General features: G+C 30.3%; 2 protein-coding genes across 2 annotated transcripts in view; both read right to left on the reverse strand.

The window, feature by feature from the left end:
* The window catches only part of LOC114333209 (zinc finger protein 227-like), a 150832-nt gene that overhangs the window by 64729 nt on the left and 61782 nt on the right, over nucleotides 1-24321 (reverse strand). The window lies entirely within an intron of this gene.
* On the reverse strand, nucleotides 923-3821 carry LOC126889591 (uncharacterized). The gene is made up of 2 exons (XM_050658012.1): nucleotides 1646-3821; nucleotides 923-1217 (listed from the first exon to the last, which is right to left on the reverse strand). Exons 1-2 carry the CDS (start codon nucleotides 1854-1856, stop codon nucleotides 1099-1101), a joined length of 330 nt encoding a protein of 109 aa, XP_050513969.1. The 5' UTR covers nucleotides 1857-3821; the 3' UTR covers nucleotides 923-1098.

Raw genomic sequence — 24321 nt, forward strand, 5'->3', positions numbered from 1 at the left:
ATTAAACTTTTACTATTAGACTAACTATTTTTAAAATGATGATATCATGAAATTATGAATTAGGATGATATTATGAAATGTAAATAAAAAATGGTCAAAAGATGGGGCCTTAAATTACATTTTTTGGCGCATTTTTTTGCATTTTGCTAGTGCAAATTTGTCTAGATATTTTACAGTTAGGTATAGCCTCCCCTATTGTAAAAATCATGAGCCGCCACTGATGGACACAACATAATGTAATAGATTGACTAAAATTATTTAAATATTTTAATATGTGTGTGATTGTCCTTCTAGTAAAGTTTCAACTTTTTCAATCAATCTCAACGACTAGTGAGTAAACAAAATATACATTGTAATTACTTAATTTTTATATTTATAAATTTTGTAGATGTCTTGAAAAAGAATTAAATATAATTCGAAAGCTTGACAGTAAGTCAAAGAGTTTTCTTTGTCTTGTGGGCCAAATAAACTGACTGCATCCTCAAGAGTCACTACTTGATATATATATATATATATATATATATATATATATATATACACATTACTCTATTAATACCAAGCCCACTATATTAGTCAGACAACCGGAAGCCCACCCTTAATACGCCCGATAGAGGAGTGTATTTTATGTAGTTATATAGGAAATTCTAAAGTTAGTAAAGGCAACCTTTGAGGGGTAAGTTATTTTAATACACAAATAGTAGATATATAGTTTAGGTCTTTCGAAGCCCAAACATTTGAAGGTAATACGAAGCCAATTGTATAAAATGTTTATATTTACCAGACTATATGAAGCCCGACAGGGTTGTCAGATTTCTCAACTTTCACTATTTTATATTGCGTACCTGATCATATTTAAAAATGATCTTTTCGTAGAAAAATCCGATTTGTTTAGGTTTAAACATTTTTGAAAATAAAATATATATTATTTAAAAGTAATTTATTGGAACTAAAAATAATCTATTACGAGTATGTGGTTCAGTAAAAATAAAAATAAGCAATCACTTCCTTTCACGGAATGTATTATACACATATGTTTTTATTCGGACCCAGTCCTTATTTTCGAACACGTGTGGAGGTAGTTTCAGTAGTTCGTCACATTCATGTTTCCGAGGGGTAATTTTTTTTTTCAATATGTTTTTCAAAGTACTGAAGTAAAACTTGTTTTTCATTATCTGACCATTTGGCTCTGAATCTCTGGATGGATTTCGTGGATGATTCTAAAAACGTCAAAACGTTAAAAAAATACAAAAAAAATCACGTATGAATGTATTTTAACTAAATATTTTAATATCTAATATTATTATTTCATATTTTTTCCAGGGACGGATCCACAGGAATAATCCAAATTTTAAGCGCAGAAAAGTAAAGTGGTCGTTTAAAAAGTTATGACCTATATTCATTTAAAGTTTTATTTTAATATTAAAATTTCTAACCGCCAAAAATATTTTCTATGTTAACCTGGTAATAACGGTGGTAATTTTGAAAAAACAAAAGTAGGGAAAACTCTCAGGTATTGCCGTTTTTTCTTTCTTTTATCTTTTTACTTTTATATTTATTCATTGATAACGTAACTTTAAACAAAATATGGCGGAATATCAAAAAGTTTTGTTTTGTGATGATCGTAGACACTTTTACTTATTAATACCTTTAGTTTTTTTTGTTGGTGGTTCTTCACTATTTTCTTCGTTAGATTCGTGAAACGGACTAGTCGCCTTTTTAAAATAATTTCTTGATAATGTGTTTTCATTATGTTGATCACGTTCCGTTGACTGATGCACATATCTGTCAGAATCTCCAGTATCTAATTCGTCTTCAGGTTTTTTTTCCCTTGTAACCCGCTTTAGCACCTTCTGCATAATCGGTTCTTCATCGCCTTCGTATTCAGAGCTGTAGTATTCGTTATCATCTATATTGATTTCACTTATTTTTTTCCTCGGTACCGATTTCCCTTGCCTTTTTCCATAAGTAAAAGAATCTTGGCTACTTTAGCAGTCTGGTAGATATCTTGCGGTAGTCTAAAAGTATCTTATTAATTTTAAAACGATTTAAATGTCTATGTAGATACATGGTTTAAGTATCCATCGAATTTACCTTATCGGAAACAGTGAGAGTCTAATAGAACAATAATTTATTTTAAATACGGATTTATGAAGCATACATTCTAACAACGATTTTCGAATATTAAAGGGGAAATAACGATTTTTCATATATCGCATTCAAATATATCGGAAAGGCTGAAAGAAAATATGCTGGTAAATTTTAAAAAGAAATGTGTATTCGTTAAACAAATTTAGACTCAACACGCGTTTTGCTAAGTTCGGACAAGGAACAATTAAAACCCGGTTTTAACTATTTTTCACAGAAAGCTTTTTGAAATATTTTGTGTACGAGATACCTTTAAAGTAAACTTTTCGAAACTTAACCATTGTTGCTAATTCTATTACATTATGTATGATATATCATATCAAGCATAAAAAGTTTAAAAAAATCCTAACCAAAATTAACAGTGCATGCATACTCTTAAAGTTAACATTACCTGTAAAACTCGGTATGTGTCTTCTTTGTATGTCCCATAAAAGTGGCGATTTGATCCATTTCGTCATCATCGAGGGCTAATAATTGCAGAGTCGTGGCAATTTGTTTCCTAAATCTAGTTGATGTCAATAGTTCTGGATGTTTGGCTCCACAATTAATAGCTATCTTTCTAATTGTGTTTGCGCCAGACATCCAGCGATCTTCGGAATCAGGATTTGCAAAAAGATATGGATTGGTTTCTGGTACAACATTGGTTTCTTGTCTGACTTTTAGTAAAAGTCTAATGTATTTTTGCGTCTGGATTGAAAATAAAATTGGAACAGGTTTTGAGCCTTTACTTCCAGTTACAACACGCCTATGATTTTTATATATAATCTTTTCAACTTCAGTGAGTGCCTCTGTAAAACTTTCTTGATTAAGTGTATCGTAGTTCCTCCCGTAGGTTTCTACTGTTAAATACTGCACGTCCCCTACTCTTCTACGGTTAAAAATCACCGTCTTAGCCAAAATACATTCTGTCAATTTTTTATAATTACTTCTAATATTGGTATTTTCCTGAAGTAGTTTAAACGATTCAGCTGATAGCGCATTTAAGTAGTCATTAAAAAGCTTTATATCACTTGCTAGTGGCAATTGGAAAGGCTTTTCCCAGTGTTTCTCTTTAAGGGTTTTCAAAGCTAAACTAGACAGTTCGTTACACCAGTGACCCTCAATTAACTTTCTTAGATCTTTAATTTCGGTTTTTTTAATTTTCTTATCGATCTATTCTATACCAGGAAGACGTTTTTTTTTTCTAGAACTAGTTTGTATGCTACATCACAAACCGTTTTCAAGTTGGATCCCATATGCAACGCTAGTGATGGTGATTTGAAACTTTTACTCTCTACACTATAACCACTTATTTCTTTGGTAGCAAGTATTAGGTAATTAAATAGTTCTGGTTTCAAGGCATCAAATAAATTTTTAATATCATATGATTTTTTTAATGTAATAAGTAAACGGCCCAACTCTCTCATTTTATTCGAAATAACATTAATTATTTGTTTTCTTTTATGTTTTGAGAGAAGAGTTTCAAGAAATCAATAATTTGCCCTATTGTTTTTTAGAGTATTATTTAAATTTAACAAAAAAAATCAATATCCGTGATAACGTAGTTTTGATAGTTAGAAACAACTATGCCCATTCAGTAAATTATTTTTCTTCAACCAATCGAAAGAGTAAGATCGTTCTTTTAATAACTCTACCCATACTTTATTCCCGTTCTTAAATACGAAAAAAAAAACGGAAGAGAAATAACATTAACAGCTTTTAGAGTAATTTGGTTTGACTAAAGCAAAAATATTTGACAATAATAATTGATAGTAATGCGTTTGAATTGAAATTTGACTGTAAATTAGTTTACTCGGTGAAAATGTTTACTCTACTGGTTACTTAAGTCGTGTATAACTTATTTATGTATAATACAGTATATTATAAATATACCGGGTGCTGCATCTCATTACGCACCATAGGAATTACAATGCAAAAATAAAGAAACACATATTCCTGCTTTCCTAATTGTTTTAGCTAAAAAGTCCATAGGACTTTTTTTGTAGCAAATTACTTTTTATATCAGATGGCATTCTCAAAAAACGAATTATTTTAGTCGTGGAGTGAAAATCGTCGAAAATATCTTCCCCTTTCCATCACCTATTTGAGTTATTAAGGAACAATCAACACCTTTTTTAAAAACCTCCAAAGATCTGTCATATTTGTTGGCACAAGATTATCATGAATTTATCACACTAAAATAACTGCAAAATGATTTATTCCATACAAGAAAAAGTATAAATTATAAAATTGTATTATTCTGGAACTAGTACACGGGAAATAAGTGCATTATTTAGTGCCAAATATTCAAATCGTCCCATTCCAAATCATACCACGATCGGAAGGATAGTCAAAAAATTTGAAGATTTCGGAACTGTGGTACACTGCAAGTGTACAAGAAGGCAACCCCGACAGAATGAAGATCCTGTTAATGCTGAGTATGTTACAACAACGTTCGGAACCGGCATTAAACTGTAGGTCCCGTCTATCTGTGTAATCACTTGAATTATGCACAACATAGTTAGACGCGAGAGGCCGCCAACGGCCGATATCGGGTACGGCATATTAAGAAGAAGAAGATGTTACAACTGCTGTAGTTGAGAACCCTCGAAGTAGTTTACGTACTATAGCTAATAATTCGACCATCTCGAGAATTTTGCATAAACAAAAGTTTAAATCGTGTAAGTTCCAATGTCACCAAGAACTATTAGAAGGAGACTTTGAAAAACGTACGGAGTTCTGTTTTGAGATGCAAGAGCGGGCCAATCGTGATAGCGAGTTTTTAAAAAATATCTGTTTTACGGACGAATGTACTTTAACTCTGAACAATGAACCCAATATACAAAATTGTAGGATATGGGCTACTGAAAAACCGCAGCTTTTTCTAGAAACACGCACCCAGTACCCAAAGAAGACAAATGTCTGGTTGGGAATAATAGGTCATCACTTAATTGGGCCCTTTTTCTACGAGGAAAATCTAACTGCAGAACGTTTTATAATGTTATTAGAGGAAGACATTTTGCCTGCTTTGGCAGAGGTTGTCCGAGAAGACCACGAGGTGTGGTTCCAAATGGACGGATGTCCTGCCCATAATAGCCAGACTGTAAAAGAATTTCTCAACAATTGTTTTAATGATTGTATTATTGGACCAAATTGCCAAATTAAGAGGACCCCTAGGTCTGGAGATCTTGCCCCAAACGATTTTTTTCTTTGGGGCATTTGAAAACCAGGATTTATTCCGAAAAAAAGTTAAATTCACTAGAAGAACTTAAAAATAGTATACGCGAAGAATGTAGAAAAACTTCTCCTCGAATATTGGCTAACGTTCGTAGAGAATTTTACCATAGATTAGGGTATTGTTTAGTTCAAAATGGTGGAATATTCGAGCACTTGCTTTAATTAAATATTAAAACTGTGTTGTATGTTAAATTTTATGACTAGTGTATTAAGTATTAGTATTATTATAGTATTAAATCATTTAAAATAAATAAATCATTTTGTAGTTATTTTAGTGTGATAAATTGACGATAATCTTGTGCCAACAAATATGACAGATCTTTGAAATTTTTAAAAAAGGTGTTGATTGTTCCTTAATAACTCAAATAGGTGATGGAAAGGGGAAATTCGTCTTTTGAGAATGCCATCTGATATAAAAAGTAATTTGCTACAAAAAAAGTCTTATGGACTTTTTAGCTAAAACAATTAGGGAAGCAGGAATATGTATTTCTTTATTTTTGCATTGTAATTCCTATGGTGCGTAATGAGATGCAGCACCCGGTATATATTTTTGATATACTTCTATAAAAAACACCATTACAATTTAGAAAGCTGGCTCATTAAATCCGCACAAGGTGTCTCGAGTATTAAAAACAATCGCCAATACTTTGAAGCAATGTTGCCAATTCAACGGGACTCGTACTGTATGTGAATCAACTCGGGCTTCGAATACGCTGTAAATATATTAAATGTGTATATAAATATACACCTAATGTTCGAGACGCCCCCTACCCGTCAAATCGATGAACTAAATGGCGTATGTTTGGAGATACTCCCTGACAATTCGAAGCCCAAAAAAAAAATGTGTTATTGATAGCGTTGTGCAGCGTACAGTTTAGGCTCAAACATATACACGTTAATCTTTAGGAAGCCCGGAGTCGGGCCTCGTATTGTCGATGCGGGCTTCATATTAATAGGGCAATATGGAACTTTTGGCTTCGTATTATCGGTTAATGAGTATATATATATATATATATATATATATATATATATATATATATATATATATATATATATATATATATATATATATATGTATATGTATATGTATATGTATATATATATATATATATATATATATATATGAAAAAACAAAAGATGTAGATCTTTGAAACACACTCAGTGATCAAAAGATCCACAGGTACTGGTTTGGACGACCACTCGTACGAAAACAAACAAATGAAATAGAGAATGCGGAAAAATCCAATGTGAATTGTTCGTAAGGGGATTTTTCCGCATTCTCTATTTCATTTGTTTTTTATATATATATATATATATATATATATATATATATATATATATATATATATATATATATATATATATATGTATATGTATATGTATATGTATATATTGATGTGATCTTTATTATTGATATGAGATAATATTTTTATATGTCATTTAATTTAATCAATGCATGAATAATAATCTAATTAATTTACCAGATCACATATCAATGTGTTTTCAATCTCAGGGCTTTTTATAAAATTAAGTACTTAAATACGTGGCTTCTAAGTATTTCTTAATGGTTCCTAATCGGGATAGGAAAGAAAAGAGTAAAATAATAACACATATGGGTTACAATTGTAATCAAAATATTGTTTATTTTATTTAAATGGCAATCACTGCTATTATTCTTAAACATAACATTTACACATGGGAATCTTATTTCCTTTTGGTTTCCAATTGAAAGTTTTTATTAACATTTAACTATTATGATTTATTAGCAACAATTCTATTTAAGTTTGATGAAGCTTTTCTGATATTATTGATTATGTTTCTTTAATTTTAAATGTGGTATTTAATACGAAAAACCCATACATTCATGTCCAAACAAATGAGACTGACCTTTTTCTGGTGAACTGAGAATGTCTTCACACAAGACCCGTTTCCTGCTATCCTTGGCTGCAATCAAAACCTCGTCCTGGCTTCCAGTAATGTTCTCCTCTGAAACTATCTCGTATAGCTCTCGCTTCCTGCTTCTGTCGTGATGCTGTGTTCTACCTTTTTCGAAACTGCAATCAGCTACCGGGAACTCTTGGCTCAAAGAGGTTCTTTTACTCTCAACCTGGCCTACCTCTCGTTCCACGATAGATACTCCACACTCACGGAACTACACCGGCTTTCTCACTCTCCGTACACTACCGTCTACTACTGGACTTCACTTCTCGACAGCTCAAAACATTCTGATCTCTATTTGTCATTCATTCCCCTACTTTCTAAATATCCCTTCCAGATTCACAAATCAAACTTCCACCACCAACTCTCATTCGCAGTATTCCTCAAAACCAATTTTTAAACTTTCTAAATATGCTTAATGGATTTCAAAAGAAAAATAGTTAATTCCCATTCTAAAATTACTTTCTACTAATTACAAAATTTTAATGACCTATTCTCTATTTCTACTAAGTCTTATTTAGCATCGGCTAATGATCGAACCTTCCGCGAACAACGATTATGACCTATTATCGATTTCACTTGAGTCTTATTTAATCACTTCTTAAAATTAAATATAACAATTTGTTGTATACAGGTTGTTCTAAATTTATATGCCCGTGGTTGAGAAAATTGAAAATATTTTATATTAAATTGAATTTTGTTTATAATTATCAAATTTTAATTTTCATATCAAATAGAAATATAACAAATCCCCGCCTTGTATTCGATAAAATTTATCTGCATTTTTAAATAAATTTTCTCGAGGCAAAACCAACTCCCTGTATATTTCTTTACTTTAATCTACGTCTTATACCCTAACTTACTATCTACTTCATGTAATTCTGTCTTTTATTCGTGATATTTGTATACATCGTGAATATTATAAATTCCTCGGATCTTTTCCGAGTTCCTGTGCCTCAACTCATAACTATTTATCCCATTTTCATTATTCACGATGTACGGGCCTTCGAAAACAGGCATCAACTTTGCGCAAATGCCACCAGGAAGATTTGATACTCGTAATGCCCTCACGAGTACTTTTTCACCCTTTTGGAAAGTCACTGGTCTTCTTTTTCTATTTTGTTCCTGTCTTTGGATATATTTTTCGTTGCTTCGCCGTAATCTTCTCTGTACGGTTTCAATCACCTGTTGATATTCTTTTGGATCTTGGTCTTCCCATGGCCTTATCGGCAGTACACCCTTCATGATGTATTCTGGGGTCTCTTTTGTTACTGTGCTCGGAATTGTATTTAGATACCTTTCTATTTCCGCCATTTTCCTGTCCCAGTGGCGATGTTGACCATCTGTTGCAATGCGAAGAAATTTCGTCACTTCCTGTATGAATCGTTCCGAAGGATTACTCTGTGGATGCCTGATGCTGACAAAATTTGTCTCTATTCCTCGTTCTCGAAGTTGTCCCTTGAAACGATCATTTCGGAAATACGTTGCATTGTCCAGTAGAATCTTTTTTGGTGTTCCTACTATGGCTATAAAATTGTCGATTTTTCTTAATATTTCTTCCCCCTTTGTGGTGCGGCAACTATATAATTTTACGTATTTTGAAAACACATCCACCATTACCAGAATATGTTTGTTCCTTTTAGTGGTCATAATTAGATCGCTTAACATATCTATTGCTACAATGTCTAGTTTGTTTCGGGCTTCAATATTTTTGGCAACATTTTCGTTTTTGAAATTCCGACTCTTATACTTTTGACATACATCGCACTTCTGGGTAATTTCCTTTGCAATGCGGTAATCCTGTCGGCTGATGTAATTTTCCCTAAAATCGAGCCAAACTTTTCTGCTACCGATATGCCCATTGTCCTCATGTAATTTCTTTATTATCTTTTCGGCCAATGTCTGTGTCACTAAATATAGTTCCTTTCCATCTATTCTCTTAAAATATATGTTATTTTCTACTTCCGCTCTTCTTTTTTCTCTTTCCTCTAGGTCTTCCTGGTTTGTCCTTATCTCATTTAACGAATATATCCCTTCTTCTTGTATTAATCTATTTAGTCCCACCTGTAGAGTAATTGTTTCCTTTTTTCCGGTGTCCTCATCCCGTGTTAGAGCGTCGGCTATTATGTTGTCTTTCCCTTTTATATATCGGAACTCAAAATCATACTCCTGTAATAATAGAATGCCTTCATTTATAGTTGCCTATTTCTTTGTTCATAATTTCCTCTTCCGTTGTCTCTATTTTCGTTTTCCCTTCTGGGATTAAAATCTCGTCTTGTATAGTCCCTCCTATTTTGATTTCTATCTCTGTAATCTTGTGTTTCTCGGGGCCTGTAATCTCTTCTATTTTTTTAACCATTTCCTTCTTAATACTCTCTATATTTCTGTTGTTTTCTTCTATGGCTTGTTTTATTTCCTGTTGATTGTCATCCATTTTTTGCTGTGTTTCATCCATTTTTTGATCCACTTTATCCATTTTCTTTGATGTTTCTTCCATGGCTTGTTTCGTTTCACGTTGATTTTCATCCATTTTTTGTTGTGTTTCTCTTTGATTGTCATCCAGTTTTTGTGACTGGAGTTGCATCAGTTGTAATAGTTTATCTATTCCTGATAATTCCTGATTTTCTGATGCCATGATTGTCGTGTCTAAAATATCTTCTTGGTCTGAATGTTCTTTTTGTTTTTTGTTGTCTTTGCTTTGGCTTCTTGTCACAGACATTTGTTTTCAAGGAGTACTGTCCCCGCCAAATATGAAATTTTACTAGTATGTTACCAAGACGACTTTTTCTCACCCAAATATTATAAATTGTCAATAAATATATCAAATGTAAATATCGTAAAATAAAATATTAAATCAGTTATGTAAAATTTGTACCTAAAGAGATCTAAAATTTTATGTTATCAAATGTAAGTATCTCACTTTTTACCACAGGCATATAAATTTTCAAATACCGGCTTTACTCTTTCTATCCTTCAAATTTGCCACTAGAAATACTTTTCCATGCTTTCCACGTTGGACGACAGTTGATGTGATCTTTATTATTGATATGAGATAATATTTTTATATGTCATTTAATTTAATCAATGCATGAATAATAATCTAATTAATTTACCAGATCACATATCAATGTGTTTTCAATCTCAGGGCTTTTTATAAAATTAAGTACTTACATACGTGGCTTCTAAGTATTTCTTAATGGTTCCTAATCGGGATAGGAAAGAAAAGAGTAAAATAATAACACACATGGGTTACAATTGTAATCAAAATATTGTTTATTTTATTTAAATGGCAATCACTGCTTAATATTTGCTATATCTTATTATTCTTAAACATAACATTTACACATGGGAATCTTATTTCCTTTTGGTTTCCAATTGAAAGTTTTTATTAACATTTAACTATTATGATTTATTAGCAACAATTCTATTTAAGTTTGATGAAGCTTTTCTGATATTATTGATTATGTTTCTTTAATTTTAAATGTGGTATTTAATACGAAAAACCCATACATTCATGTCCAAACAAATGAGACTGACCTTTTTCTGGTGAACTGAGAATGTCTTCACACAAGACCCGTTTCCTGCTATCCTTGGCTGCAATCAAAACCTCGTCCTGGCTTCCAGTAATGTTCTCCTCTGAAACTATCTCGTATAGCTCTCGCTTCCTGCTTCTGTCGTGATGCTGTGTTCTACCTTTTTCGAAACTGCAATCAGCTACCGGGAACTCTTGGCTCAAAGAGGTTCTTTTACTCTCAACCTGGCCTACCTCTCGTTCCACGATAGATACTCCACACTCACGGAACTACACCGGCTTTCTCACTCTCCGTACACTACCGTCTACTACTGGACTTCACTTCTCGACAGCTCAAAACATTCTGATCTCTATTTGTCATTCATTCCCCTACTTTCTAAATATCCATTCCAGATTCACAAATCAAACTTCCACCACCAACTCTCATTCGCAGTATTCCTCAAAACCAATTTTTAAACTTTCTAAATATGCTTAATGGATTTCAAAAGAAAAATAGTTAATTCCCATTCTAAAATTACTTTCTACTAATTACAAAATTTTAATGACCTATTCTCTATTTCTACTAAGTCTTATTTAGCATCGGCTAATGATCGAACCTTCCGCGAACAACGATTATGACCTATTATCGATTTCACTTGAGTCTTATTTAATCACTTCTTAAAATTAAATATAACAATTTGTTGTATACAGGTTGTTCTAAATTTATATGCCCGTGGTTGAGAAAATTGAAAATATTTTATATTAAATTGAATTTTGTTTATAATTATCAAATTTTAATTTTCATATCAAATAGAAATATAACAATATATATATATATATATATATATATATATATATATATATATATATATATATATATATATATATATGAAAAAACAAAAGATGTTTTTTATTGTATATGTATATATATATATATACATTCAGCCTTGTTTTATATATATATATATATATATATATATATATATATATATATATATATATTTGTACAAATATTTTCGACCGTACTGTGTTAAATAGTGATTTTTTGAATAAGGCAATTCGGTCAGATGAAATAAAACTCTATTTGTTCTAGGTCTCAATATTTCGTCACTATTTGGTGACTTCTTCAGGAGAAAACTGTAAATTTATTAAGATTAGATATGGACAAAAGACAAAACATTTCATTACTTACAACTATAAGAGTGATAATTCAAATTCGTTTAACATATTATATTGAACATTGACTTGAGAAATGACTGATGTTATTTTGACATATATTTCGGAGTTATGGTAACTGCAATATATTTTATGTTAATAGAATATTCTCTAATATTGAAAAAATTTTTTAGTGAATACGTCAAAGTAAACAAGAGAAAGTATTTGCGAAATTTTAAGGTGGAAAGGTAATAGTAGACAAATGAAAAAGAACTTGAAATATTTTAAATTGACTATAAAATGTAATCGATGGTACGTAATGAGTTAGTGTAAGACTGGTATTCAGAACTTGAATAAAAATAAGGTAGATTCATTGTTAGTAGATTAATTGAGTAATTTGTTTGTATTTTTTAAATTTTGGGAAAGAATGTTATGAATTACTTAGAATATTACAGTAGATATTACTCAAATGGTTAGTGTCAGTCTTATAATTAATTGATTCTGGAGTTTTGTTAATATGTACCATCTCAAGGAAGAGTCGTTTTTTATAGTTGTCAACTTGTTCCAAAATTTTTACATTATTAAAATCAAATTTATGTCCTGTATTTAAGTGGTGATCTACTAAGGCACAACAGTTTTTTTTTTGATGTTGCAGTCACTTTTATGTTGAGTGACGCGTTGCTTAAGCCACTGTTTACTTTGACCAATATAACAACCTTGACATTCAATGCAATTTATTTTGTAAATTATGTTGCTCTTTAATGTATTTGGAGTATTAGCTTTAGTTTTTGAGAACAACATTGAATTTAGAAGTGGATTGTACTTAACTAATTTGATGTTGGGAAAAATTTTGAAAAGTGGGACAATCTGGTCTGTTAAATTTTGGACATAAGGTATTTTTTTGTAAATAACTGGCTGTGTATTATTAATCAAAGGTCTATTAGATGAGTTGGTGTTATAAATAAGTTTTTTTAAAATGTGTTTTGGGTAGTCATTGTTCAAAAACATTTCAAAAAGTTTATTAAGATTGATATCTAAGAAACTTCGATTACAAATTGTCGTTATCTTGAAATATATGAAAAAGAAATGGGCAACATTCAACCAACAACTTGCAAATTATACCAACAGAAGAATATTTCTATTACGATGCAGAAAAAATAACTTATCACCTAAACACATCCAAGATAGCAAAAAGAACATTGAAAATCTTTTAACTACTAATACAAACCGATTTCTAAACAACAAAATTGAAAATTTTATATTAACAACAAATCGTAAAACTTTATCTTTGGAGATTAAGGTAACATGCAATAAAATTTCATCTATAAATCATAATATAACTAACATAAAAATTGAATTAAAAAATCTTATTCCCATGACAATTTTTAGTGAATATTCACATCGATTAAAATCAAGTTTTGATTCGACTTTTAAAAAAACTAAACAAAATAACATTGACAAATTCAATACCTTAGCAAACAATTTAGAGACAAATGTACTTTTCTTAAACAACTCAAAATGGTTTAAAAACATTTCGACAATTAACATACCAAAAGATATTTCAGACTTCTTATCACTTGGACAGAAATTTGGTGTCACATGCAATAATGATGACATAAATATACACCATTTTTTAGCTGACATAGAAAACATCATCGAAGATATACCTAGTACATCTAAAGATTTACTGAGAGCTAAAGTAACCAATATAACAACAAATTTTATTCAAAATCCTAAAACCATAAACTTGTCTCATCTTAAAAAAACATTTTATAAAACAAAAAAGTTTCTTAAAAATCACCCTAACTTATACATTCTACCTGCAGATAAAGGAGGATGTACTGTCGCAATGGACAAATTAGATTATATTCAAAAAGCGAATACTCTTCTCCAAGATAACACAACATACACACAAATCAACAATGATCCAACTACCTCTATTCAAACTACACATAATAAATTAATAAAAACTTTAAAAAATCAAAATAAACTTACAGAACAACAAGCCAAAGAACTAACCATTTACAACTCTGACATACCTAAATTATATGGCTTACCAAAGATACATAAAATTAATATACCATTACGTCCAATTGTCAGTACTATAAACTCCACAACTTACTACTTGTCCAAATTCTTGGGAGATATACTTAAACAAACATTTGAGCATGAGCCAAGTTTTAATACAAAAGATACATTTTCTTTTGTAAATTCTATAAATGGACTTCAGCTACCAGATAACTATGTTTTAACCTCATTAGATGTAGTGTCATTGTTTACTAACATTCCTATTAAGTTGACAATTGAAATCATACAAGAAAAATGGTCTAAAATAGAACAATTCACATTTTTATCCAGAAAAGACTTCCTATCATTAATAACCTTCTTATTTAATAACACATATTTTTGTTTTGATGATAAATTCTATAAACAAATATTTGGAACTCCAATGGGCAGTCCTATAAGCCCTATACTAGCAACAATTATTCTAGACCATTTAATAGATCTTGGAATCTCAAAATTGCCGTTTTCACTAGCATTTATTTATAAATTTGTTGATGATATAATATGCAGTGTACCCTTTAACCACGTCGAGACAGTAAAAACAATATTTAATTCACTTCATCAAAATATTCAGTTTACTGTCGAATATGAAAATCAAAATAGTGTACCTTTTTTAGATACCAAAGTGATAAGAACAAATGATAACAAAATCATATTAGATTGGTATCAAAAAGATACTGCATCCGGCAGATTTATAAATTATTATTCGAATCATCCTAGAAATCAAAAATTTAACACAATCATATCCATGAAAAATCGGATAACGACAATTTGTAATCGAAGTTTCTTAGATATCAATCTTAATAAACTTTAGAAATGTTTTTGAACAATGGCTACCCAAAACACATTTTAAAAAAACTTATTTATAACACCAACTCATCTAATAGACCTTTGATTAATAATCCACAGCCAGTTATTTACAAAAAAATACCTTATGTCCAAAATTTAACAGACCAGATTGTCCCACTTTTCAAAATTTTTCCCAACATCAAATTAGTTAAGTACAATCCACTTCTAAATTCAATGTTGTTCTCAAAAACTAAAGCTAATACTCCAAATACATTAAAGAGCAACATAATTTACAAAATAAATTGCATTGAATGTCAAGGTTGTTATATTGGTCAAAGTAAACAGTGGCTTAAGCAACGCGTCACTCAACATAAAAGTGACTGCAACATCAAAAAAAAAACTGTTGTGCCTTAGTAGATCACCACTTAAATACAGGACATAAATTTGATTTTAATAATGTAAAAATTTTGGAACAAGTTGACAACTATAAAAAACGACTCTTCATTGAGATGGTACATATTAACAAAACTCCAGAATCAATTAATTATAAGACTGACACTAACCATTTGAGTAATATCTACTGTAATATTCTAAGTAATTCATAACATTCTTTCCCAAAATTTAAAAAATACAAACAAATTACTCAATTAATCTACTAACAATGAATCTACCTTATTTTTATTCAAGTTCTGAATACCAGTCTTACACTAACTCATTACGTACCATCGATTACATTTTATAGTCAATTTAAAATACTTCAAGTCCTTTTTCATTTGTCTACTATTACCTTTCCACCTTAAAATTTCGCAAATACTTTCTCTTGTTTACTTTGACGTATTCACTAAAAATTTTTTTCAATATTAGAGAATATTCTATTAACATAAAATATATTGCAGTTACCATAACTCCGAAATATATGTCAAAATAACATCAGTCATTTCTCAAGTCAATGTTCAATATAATATGTTAAACGAATTTAAATTATCACTCTTATAGTTGTAAGTAATGAAATGTTTTGTCTTTTGTCCATATCTAATCTTAATAAATTTACAGTTTTCTCCTGAAGAAGTCACCAAATAGTGACGAAATATTGAGACCTAGAACAAATAGAGTTTTATTTCATCTGACCGAATTGCCGTTATTCAAAAAATCACTATATATATATATACATATATATATATATATATATATATATATATATATATATATATATATATATATTGTTTTGATTCTACTTGTTGATATCTACTTTGATTGGGCTAGCTCAAATTAATAAATTTATCTCAAGGTTTTACGTCATCCAATCACAGAAATGCAAAACCAATACTCAGAAAAAACTCATGGAAAAATAAAAATAAAATATAACCGTATATTAAAGAAAAATTAATTATACCAAATAATTCAAACACAAATGTTTAATAATAGAATAAACTGTGAAAACAGACAATCTATGAATCTAGAAATGCTTGTGCAAAATAATGAAAACAATTCTGAAAAATACCGCAAATTATTTTGAAATCAAAATTACCCAGTATGAATACAAATTAAATTATAACTAGTACACAAAAGTCAATTTAAAAATCACGAAAAGGTTTCTGTGAAAGTTTATGTCAATTTAAAAATCACGAAAAAGTTTATGTCCCATTTCACTTGAGTCTCCACATAGAGGTCGATGCAACCAAAGAAAAACCAAAAGTGTGGCAAACAGAGACTATTGACGGAGAGAACAATGTATTTTGGATACCTTAGTACAGCTGCTTTCACTTGACATTGAATTTTCTTTTTACTTCCAAAAATAACATTTTTACTTTGTGCTTTTTATATACGGGCACCTATAAGGCTTTTTAATTTACGAAGACCGACACTTGTTACTCATTCTTCAACAGTACCTTCTATTTCAGCTCTCTAAAACACACCCTCACTCTCGTTCTTTTCTTGTCAACCCAAAAATTCCAAATTCTGACATCCTTCAAACTATATCCTCCCTTCAGTTCCATTCGTCCAAACAAATATCCTTACTACGTCATATATCAATGCCTCCAAACGCTTTTGCCGCTAATTGTTCTTAGAAACACTGTCTATTGAATGTAACCGCACTGTTAACATGATAAACGCATTTGTCCAAAATTCATAGAATTATTTTAACATTATGAAAAAAAAACTTATATCTTACAACACAATACTGGGTAATTGAAATCGGTATCTATTTTACAGGGTGAATGAAAAAATTAAATATTAAAAAAAACTATTTTAACGTAATAGAAATTATCATACAATTAGATAATTAGATTTTCTTCTTTTTCCTCTCTGCTTTTCTTTATCTATGACAACTTCCCCGACCTTGGGTATGAATAAAAATCGAGATTGAAAAGAAAAGAATTTTTTTCAGACCCAAATTACTCAAGTAAACTGTACATAAATTCCAATTACGGACTCCTAGATAAATACTTATGCCCCCATTACTTTGTTTCATAATGACTACTAGATTTATGTGTTGTGAATGGCATCTTTCAATTATTTTATCCCTCAACCTGTTATCTATTTCATGACCTACATATTTTCTATATTTACACGGATTAGAATATGTCTTCGAGCAGAAATTAGATAAGTTTTTCCTTTTGATTGTGTGTTCGTATTTTGTCGCTACTCTATTTTCAGTTTTGATTTCTCCCGCATGTTCTGTCAATAATTTTTTTAAGTCATGCGCCATTTCTTCTCCACAGACTATTATTGATGTCTCTTCTTCCTTTTCGCAATTCCTTGATTTTATACACATATTGAAGTCAACTTTGTTCTCATTCTCCTCCGATCCTTCTTCTCCAAAAACTACAGTTTCTTCCTCATCCAATATTTCAACTTCTTTTTTTGTCATGTTTGTACACACCATTTTCGGCGCAGTACTGACATTTAAATTTTCTTCTTCCTCTTCTTTCTCTTCAGGTCCTACAATTGTGTCCACCTGTATCGGTGTTACACTTCTTTTCTTCCTATTTCTTCTCCTCCTCTTCTTCCCCTCTTTTATTTCATCGGTGTACATCGTTTGCGATGCCACACTTCTCATTTTATTAGATTTAAAATTTGTTGTTAAAACATTTACTTCATTTCCTGTGTCCTCTTCTTCCTTCTCCTCTTTATTTTCATCTTGCTTGTTAGTCATTGATGTACACACCTTATTCGGCGCTGTACTAACTTCATGTTCATCTTCTGTTTCCTTTAAACCTTCTTCCAGTATGTCCTCTCCAAATTTTATATAGTTGTTTTCAAAATTAATTTCCGTTCCATACTTATCCAATTCATCCATTCCAATGACAATATAAGGACATACCATGTCCTCAATTATAAAACAATTTATCAAATATTCTCTATTTTTAAATCTCAATGTCAAACCAATAGCCTCATTCGTAGTCGAAATCTTTTTTGAATTAGCACTCACTAACCTTATTCGAGAAATATTATACTTTTGAGAATTTAGTCCTAAATCCTTTATCAATTGTTTATTAACTAATGATACCTCTGAACCATTTTCCAAAAGGATATCCAACTTTTTATTTTTAATATACCCCTGTACCATAACCAAATTATTGCGCCCGTATTCAACCTTTTTTTTTGCTAAAGTGATAAATTCCCTAGGGTGAGTATATATTCCTGAATTTGATTTTATCCCTGTTTTTAGTGAGTGCTCTCCCGAAAAGACGGCCCTGCTCTATTGCTTTCTACTTTCACATTGTCTATTTCTTGGTGTCCTTGTTCATCTTCTCCTTCTCTGATTAAACTTAGATTGTTTATTTCTCTGTTTTGTTCTCTTCCTTGTCCATTGTGGTTGTTATATTGGTTTCCTCTGTTAAAATTTTCCCTTGCTGTATTTGGCTGACATGGTTGACTGTTATAATTTCTCCCATTGTTTTGAAATCTATTTTGCTGATATCCATTTCTATTCTGCTCATATCTATTTTGATGAAAATTGTTTGTATTTCTTTGTCCTTCGTTATCCCTATATCCATTGTATCGGTATGTATTTTCATTACGAGACGGTCTGTAGTTTTGTGTTCGGTTTGTTTGGTTGTTCCCATTGTTTTCCGTTTGCCTACGTGTCCTTCTTTCTTTTCTTCGAGCCTCTCTTACAACTAAGAACTGGCATAAACTGTCCATGTCCCTATATCCTTGCAAGGTGACATAGTCTTCCATTGTATTGTCAAAATGTCTTGCTATCAATTCAACTAGCTGTTCTTCCGAATAATTATAATTTAAATATTGCCCACTAGCGTATACTTGTAATGCATATTTCTCTTCGGACATTCCTAGTTTTTCATCATATTTCCCATTTTGTAGTTCACTATTCACGACCATTTGTTTCTCTTTTCCCCAATAATATCTCAAAAATTTTCTTTCAAATTCTTCCCAATCTTGTAACTCATTTTGCTTACTCTCGAACCATAATGCTGCTCCATCCTTAAAATGATTCCTTATCATATCCTTAACCTCTTCAAACTCTTCATATCCTTGTTTTTTATTTTTAAGCATCCTAATAAACGGGACTGGGTGCTGTTTCTTTATATCCCCGCCAAATTGGACCTTATTTTCTGCTCCATTGTGTATAATTAGTTGCCTTCTTTCTCCAGTATTATGTTGTGTTTTTACTTCCAATAGTTTCTTATCCATTTTTTTAAATCTATCCTCTATTTCCTCTTCTCTACCTTCTACATGTTTCTCCAAATTATGTAGTTTCTTGGTAAGTTTTTCTAAATTTTGGCTAATTTCCTTTGTTTTCTGCTCTACTTCATGTTTAATCTGCTGTAAATACATTTGTACCTCCTTTTTATGCTGTTCTAGTCTCTGCTCCATTTGTTTAAAACCTAGATCTTGTCGTTTACTGTTTTCGTCTATAAGTTTTTCTATTCTTTCTGCTTGTTTTTTACTGTTTTCTTCCTGTCTTTGACTGTTTTCTTCCTGTATCTGTAGCATTTGTAATATCCTATCCATTGTTGACATTTCTGTGGTACTCTCCTTGATTGTTGTTTCTGTAATACTAATTTCTTCGTCTACATTTTCTATTCCTTCCTCACTATAACGTTCTTCTGTTTCCTTTTGTTTTTTGTTGAGTCTTGTCTCCATTTTCTTTCCTTTTTCTGGACTTAACAATGTCAACGTACAAACCAACCGAACTATTAACTTTGCCTATTCCACAAGAATGTTGATCAAATAAAAATATCTAGTTATGTAAAAAAATTGTTCCAAGATTATTCAAAGCGAAAAAGGTTTGAATAATAAAAATCAAAAATACTTTGTCTAAATTTGGCAGAGAGAAAAAAAATTAGAAAAATCCTGTAAGAATTTATATATTTTCCAGTACACTTTGTCTGGGTATTGGCGTTTCTGCTTTTGCCTCACACGCTTGGGCGACAATATTGTTTTGATTCTACTTGTTGATATCTACTTTGATTGGGCTAGCTCAAATTAATAAATTTATCTCAAGGTTTTACGTCATCCAATCACAGAAATGCAAAACCAATACTCAGAAAAAACTCATGGAAAAATAAAAATAAAATATAACCGTATATTAAAGAAAAATTAATTATACCAAATAATTCAAACACAAATGTTTAATAATAGAATAAACTGTGAAAACAGACAATCTATGAATCTAGAAATGCTTGTGCAAAATAATGATAACAATTCTGAAAAATACCGCAAATTATTTTGAAATCAAAATTACCCAGTATGAATACAAATTAAATTATAACTAGTACACAAAAGTCAATTTAAAAATCACGAAAAGGTTTCTGTGAAAGTTTATGTCAATTTAAAAATCACGAAAAAGTTTATGTCCCATTTCACTTGAGTCTCCACATAGAGGTCGATGCAACCAAAGAAAAACCAAAAGTGTGGCAAACAGAGACTATTGACGGAGAGAACAATGTATTTTGGATACCTTAGTACAGCTGCTTTCACTTGACATTGAATTTTCTTTTTACTTCCAAAAATAACATTTTTACTTTGTGCTTTTTATATACGGGCACCTATAAGGCTTTTTAATTTACGAAGACCGACACTTGTTACTCATTCTTCAACAGTACCTTCTATTTCAGCTCTCTAAAACACACCCTCACTCTCGTTCTTTTCTTGTCAACCCAAAAATTCCAAATTCTGACATCCTTCAAACTATATCCTCCCTTCAGTTCCATTCGTCCAAACAAATATCCTTACTACGTCATATATCAATGCCTCCAAACGCTTTTGCCGCTAATTGTTCTTAGAAACACTGTCTATTGAATGTAACCGCACTGTTAACATGATAAACGCATTTGTCCAAAATTCATAGAATTATTTTAACATTATGAAAAAAAAAACTTATATCTTACAACACAATACTGGGTAATTGAAATCGGTATCTATTTTACAGGGTGAATGAAAAAATTAAATATTAAAAAAAACTATTTTAACGTAATAGAAATTATCATACAATTAGATAATTAGATTTTCTTCTTTTTCCTCTCTGCTTTTCTTTATCTATGACAATATATATATATATATATATATATATATATATATATATATATATATATATATATATATATATATATATATATATATATATATATATATATATATATATATATATCAAGCAGTGATTCTTGAGGATGCAGTCTATTTTGGCCCACAAGACAAAGAAAACTCTTTGACTTGCTGTCAAGCTTTCGAATTTATTTTAATTCTTTTTCAAGACATCTGTTGACAAAAATATACAAATATAAAAATTATGTAGGTACTTACAATTTTCTTAATTACTTACTAGTCATGAGATTACATTGAAAAAATTTGAAACTTTACCAAAAGGACAATTATGTACATAGGTATGAAAAATTATTTTTAAAAACTTCAGTTATGTTGTCATGTTTGAAATATGTCATGAAATATGTAAAGTGTATACACTTTATATAGGAGGAAAGTAAAACTAGTAACAACATATTTTTTATTTTTTATTAGATTTTATTAGATTGATCTATGAAAAAAAAAAAAAAAATTAATAACATCAAACCCAATTAGTCCAGTCATTTTTTAAAGCATGTATATAAATTTTAATGTTGGATTATATGATAGAAAATCAGATTATGATGTACTAATTTTTTTGTTGATATGCTAATATGTAACAATAAATGTTACTTAATTTGTCTATATCTGATTTTCTATTTATACATTTTTTATTAATTTTTATATTTGTATATTTTTGTCAACAGATGTCTTGAAAAAGAATTAAAATAAATTCGAAAGCTTGACAGCAAGTCAAAGAGTTTTCTTTGTCTTGTGGGCCAAAATAGACTGCATCCTCAAGAATCACTGTTTGATATTTGAATATACAGTCAAGAATACCATAATCTTATATATATATATATATATATATATATATATATATATATATATATATATATATATATATATATATATATATATATAACAAGGTTGAAATATTGGGGTAGCAGCAATCTCAAAGAAAACTCTTTATAATAATTCCAAGCTTTCGATAATGTTTATTATCATCTTCAGGGAAAATTATTTGAGGATGTAGAGCCTAGTTGTTAAATACTGACATAACAATGAAATTTTGTCTTGGTAAATAGTAAATAATATAAATTAAAGTAAAAACTATATAAAAACTTATAAAAATCTGAGTATAAAGCGATAAAAGCTAAAATATTTTTTAAAAAATTATGTATGTCTAATTGGCATTTTACAAAATTATAGCTGCTACCCCAATATTTCAACCTTGTTTCCTAACTGTTCAGCAAAGATTATATACCTGTTATATATATATATATATATATATATATATATATATATATATATATTGTTAAGATATGTAAAATTTGAATTAATATGGTTTCGATCTTAATATTTTAGAAAAGTTAAAACATATAATAAAAATATACCAAAATTCATTTCGAAGAAATGAAAGTCAATTATCTTTGGATGGCCGTAGGTAAACAAAATTTAAATAGGGATTAAGTATTTTCTTTGTACAGTTAGTATGATAAGAAAGTGGTTATGTGTTTGGACAATGAGACCGGGTTTCCCAAATGGACTTTTGCGGCGAGGGAATAATTGTATTTAGAAATTTAAATGAATGTAATCTTTGTTTAGATATTAAGAAAGGAAAAAAAAAACCGATTGGCATGTAATTAGTTTTAGGAAATTTCTAATGGTAGGGAAAATTGGTGTTTGTTATCTGAAAGGTAGATGGGGATAAAATTGAGGAACTCGGATTGGTGAAGAAGGAAAAAGGAGGGGCTAGGTATGAAGAATGGGAGTTTAGCGAAATGTTAGAGGGTGGAAGAAGAGTCAGTTGTTAAATGATCGTTAAGTCGACTAGTGGTGATCTCTAAGAGTCTCCTGAAGTAGTAAGGCAGATAAGTGAATTGTTGTGAGTTTGTTGAAATAAGTGTCCTGACGGAAGCTCATCACGTAAAGCATTGTAAGTTATATTGTTCTACTTATATTCCAAGAGTCACCGTTGCATGCCGGAACGAGAAATAGATTCAGTTTATCGAGAGGAGAAAAGGCTAGCATTGTTTTTTGAAAGATACGTGCATCTGTAGGGGGTCATTAATGACAATAGGCTTGCAATAATTTGTTGCGAGATTGCTGACTACATAGGGGGCTGCTAAGAGTAAATTGTAGGCGACCAGAGACAAGAATTTGGACAACTCATCATCCGAGAGACAGTTTTATTTTTTTTGTAGAATTATTCATAACGCAAATTTCAATAAGTACTTTAGATAGTGGTAGGGTTATTTCAATAATCAGAATAGGAGATATTATTTTTAGAGGATATTTTGAGGGTGAATTTATTTCAATAGATGCTTTTGTACCATATATGTGTTTTATTCCGTTAATCTTTGACCTTATTTATCATATGTAAAGCAAAGGAGATATTGAAGCACGAGAATATAAAACCCTGAGATTAGAGCATTAAATAGTGTGATTAAATCATAAGTGCATCATTAAAATTAAATTTAATTAATTAGTTAATTATCTAATCAAGTGCTTTGAGCACACCGATCTTTGAATATCACATTAATATATATATATACATTATTCTTCCTATCCATACACATATTCCTTTTAAGATATTTTAAAAGTACTTATAAGTATGTGTCAAGTATATACTTTTATGTAATATTCGATAAAGGTATATTCTAAGAATAAACTTTTTTGAATATTCCGAGATACTACTTACACGAATGTACTCAGTATATTCGGTACGAGGATATTCCTTAAAGTATATGCAAAGAACATGAAATTTAGAATGTTTTTTATGGTACATGCTACGCTTGTACTACGCATATACTAAAAAGAATATACTCCGACGAATGTTGGTAGTATATGCTTTGAACATGATGCGAACATCATTGTTATGTGGGTAACAGCTACATGCGCGCGCATTCGCAGGTGCACACGTGCGCGGTGAATAGTTTTGGAGTGGGGATAGTAAGTTTTTGTTAAGACAA

Source organism: Diabrotica virgifera, chromosome 1 (assembly GCF_917563875.1).
Source record: "Diabrotica virgifera virgifera chromosome 1, PGI_DIABVI_V3a".
Lineage (NCBI taxonomy): Eukaryota > Metazoa > Arthropoda > Insecta > Coleoptera > Chrysomelidae > Diabrotica > Diabrotica virgifera.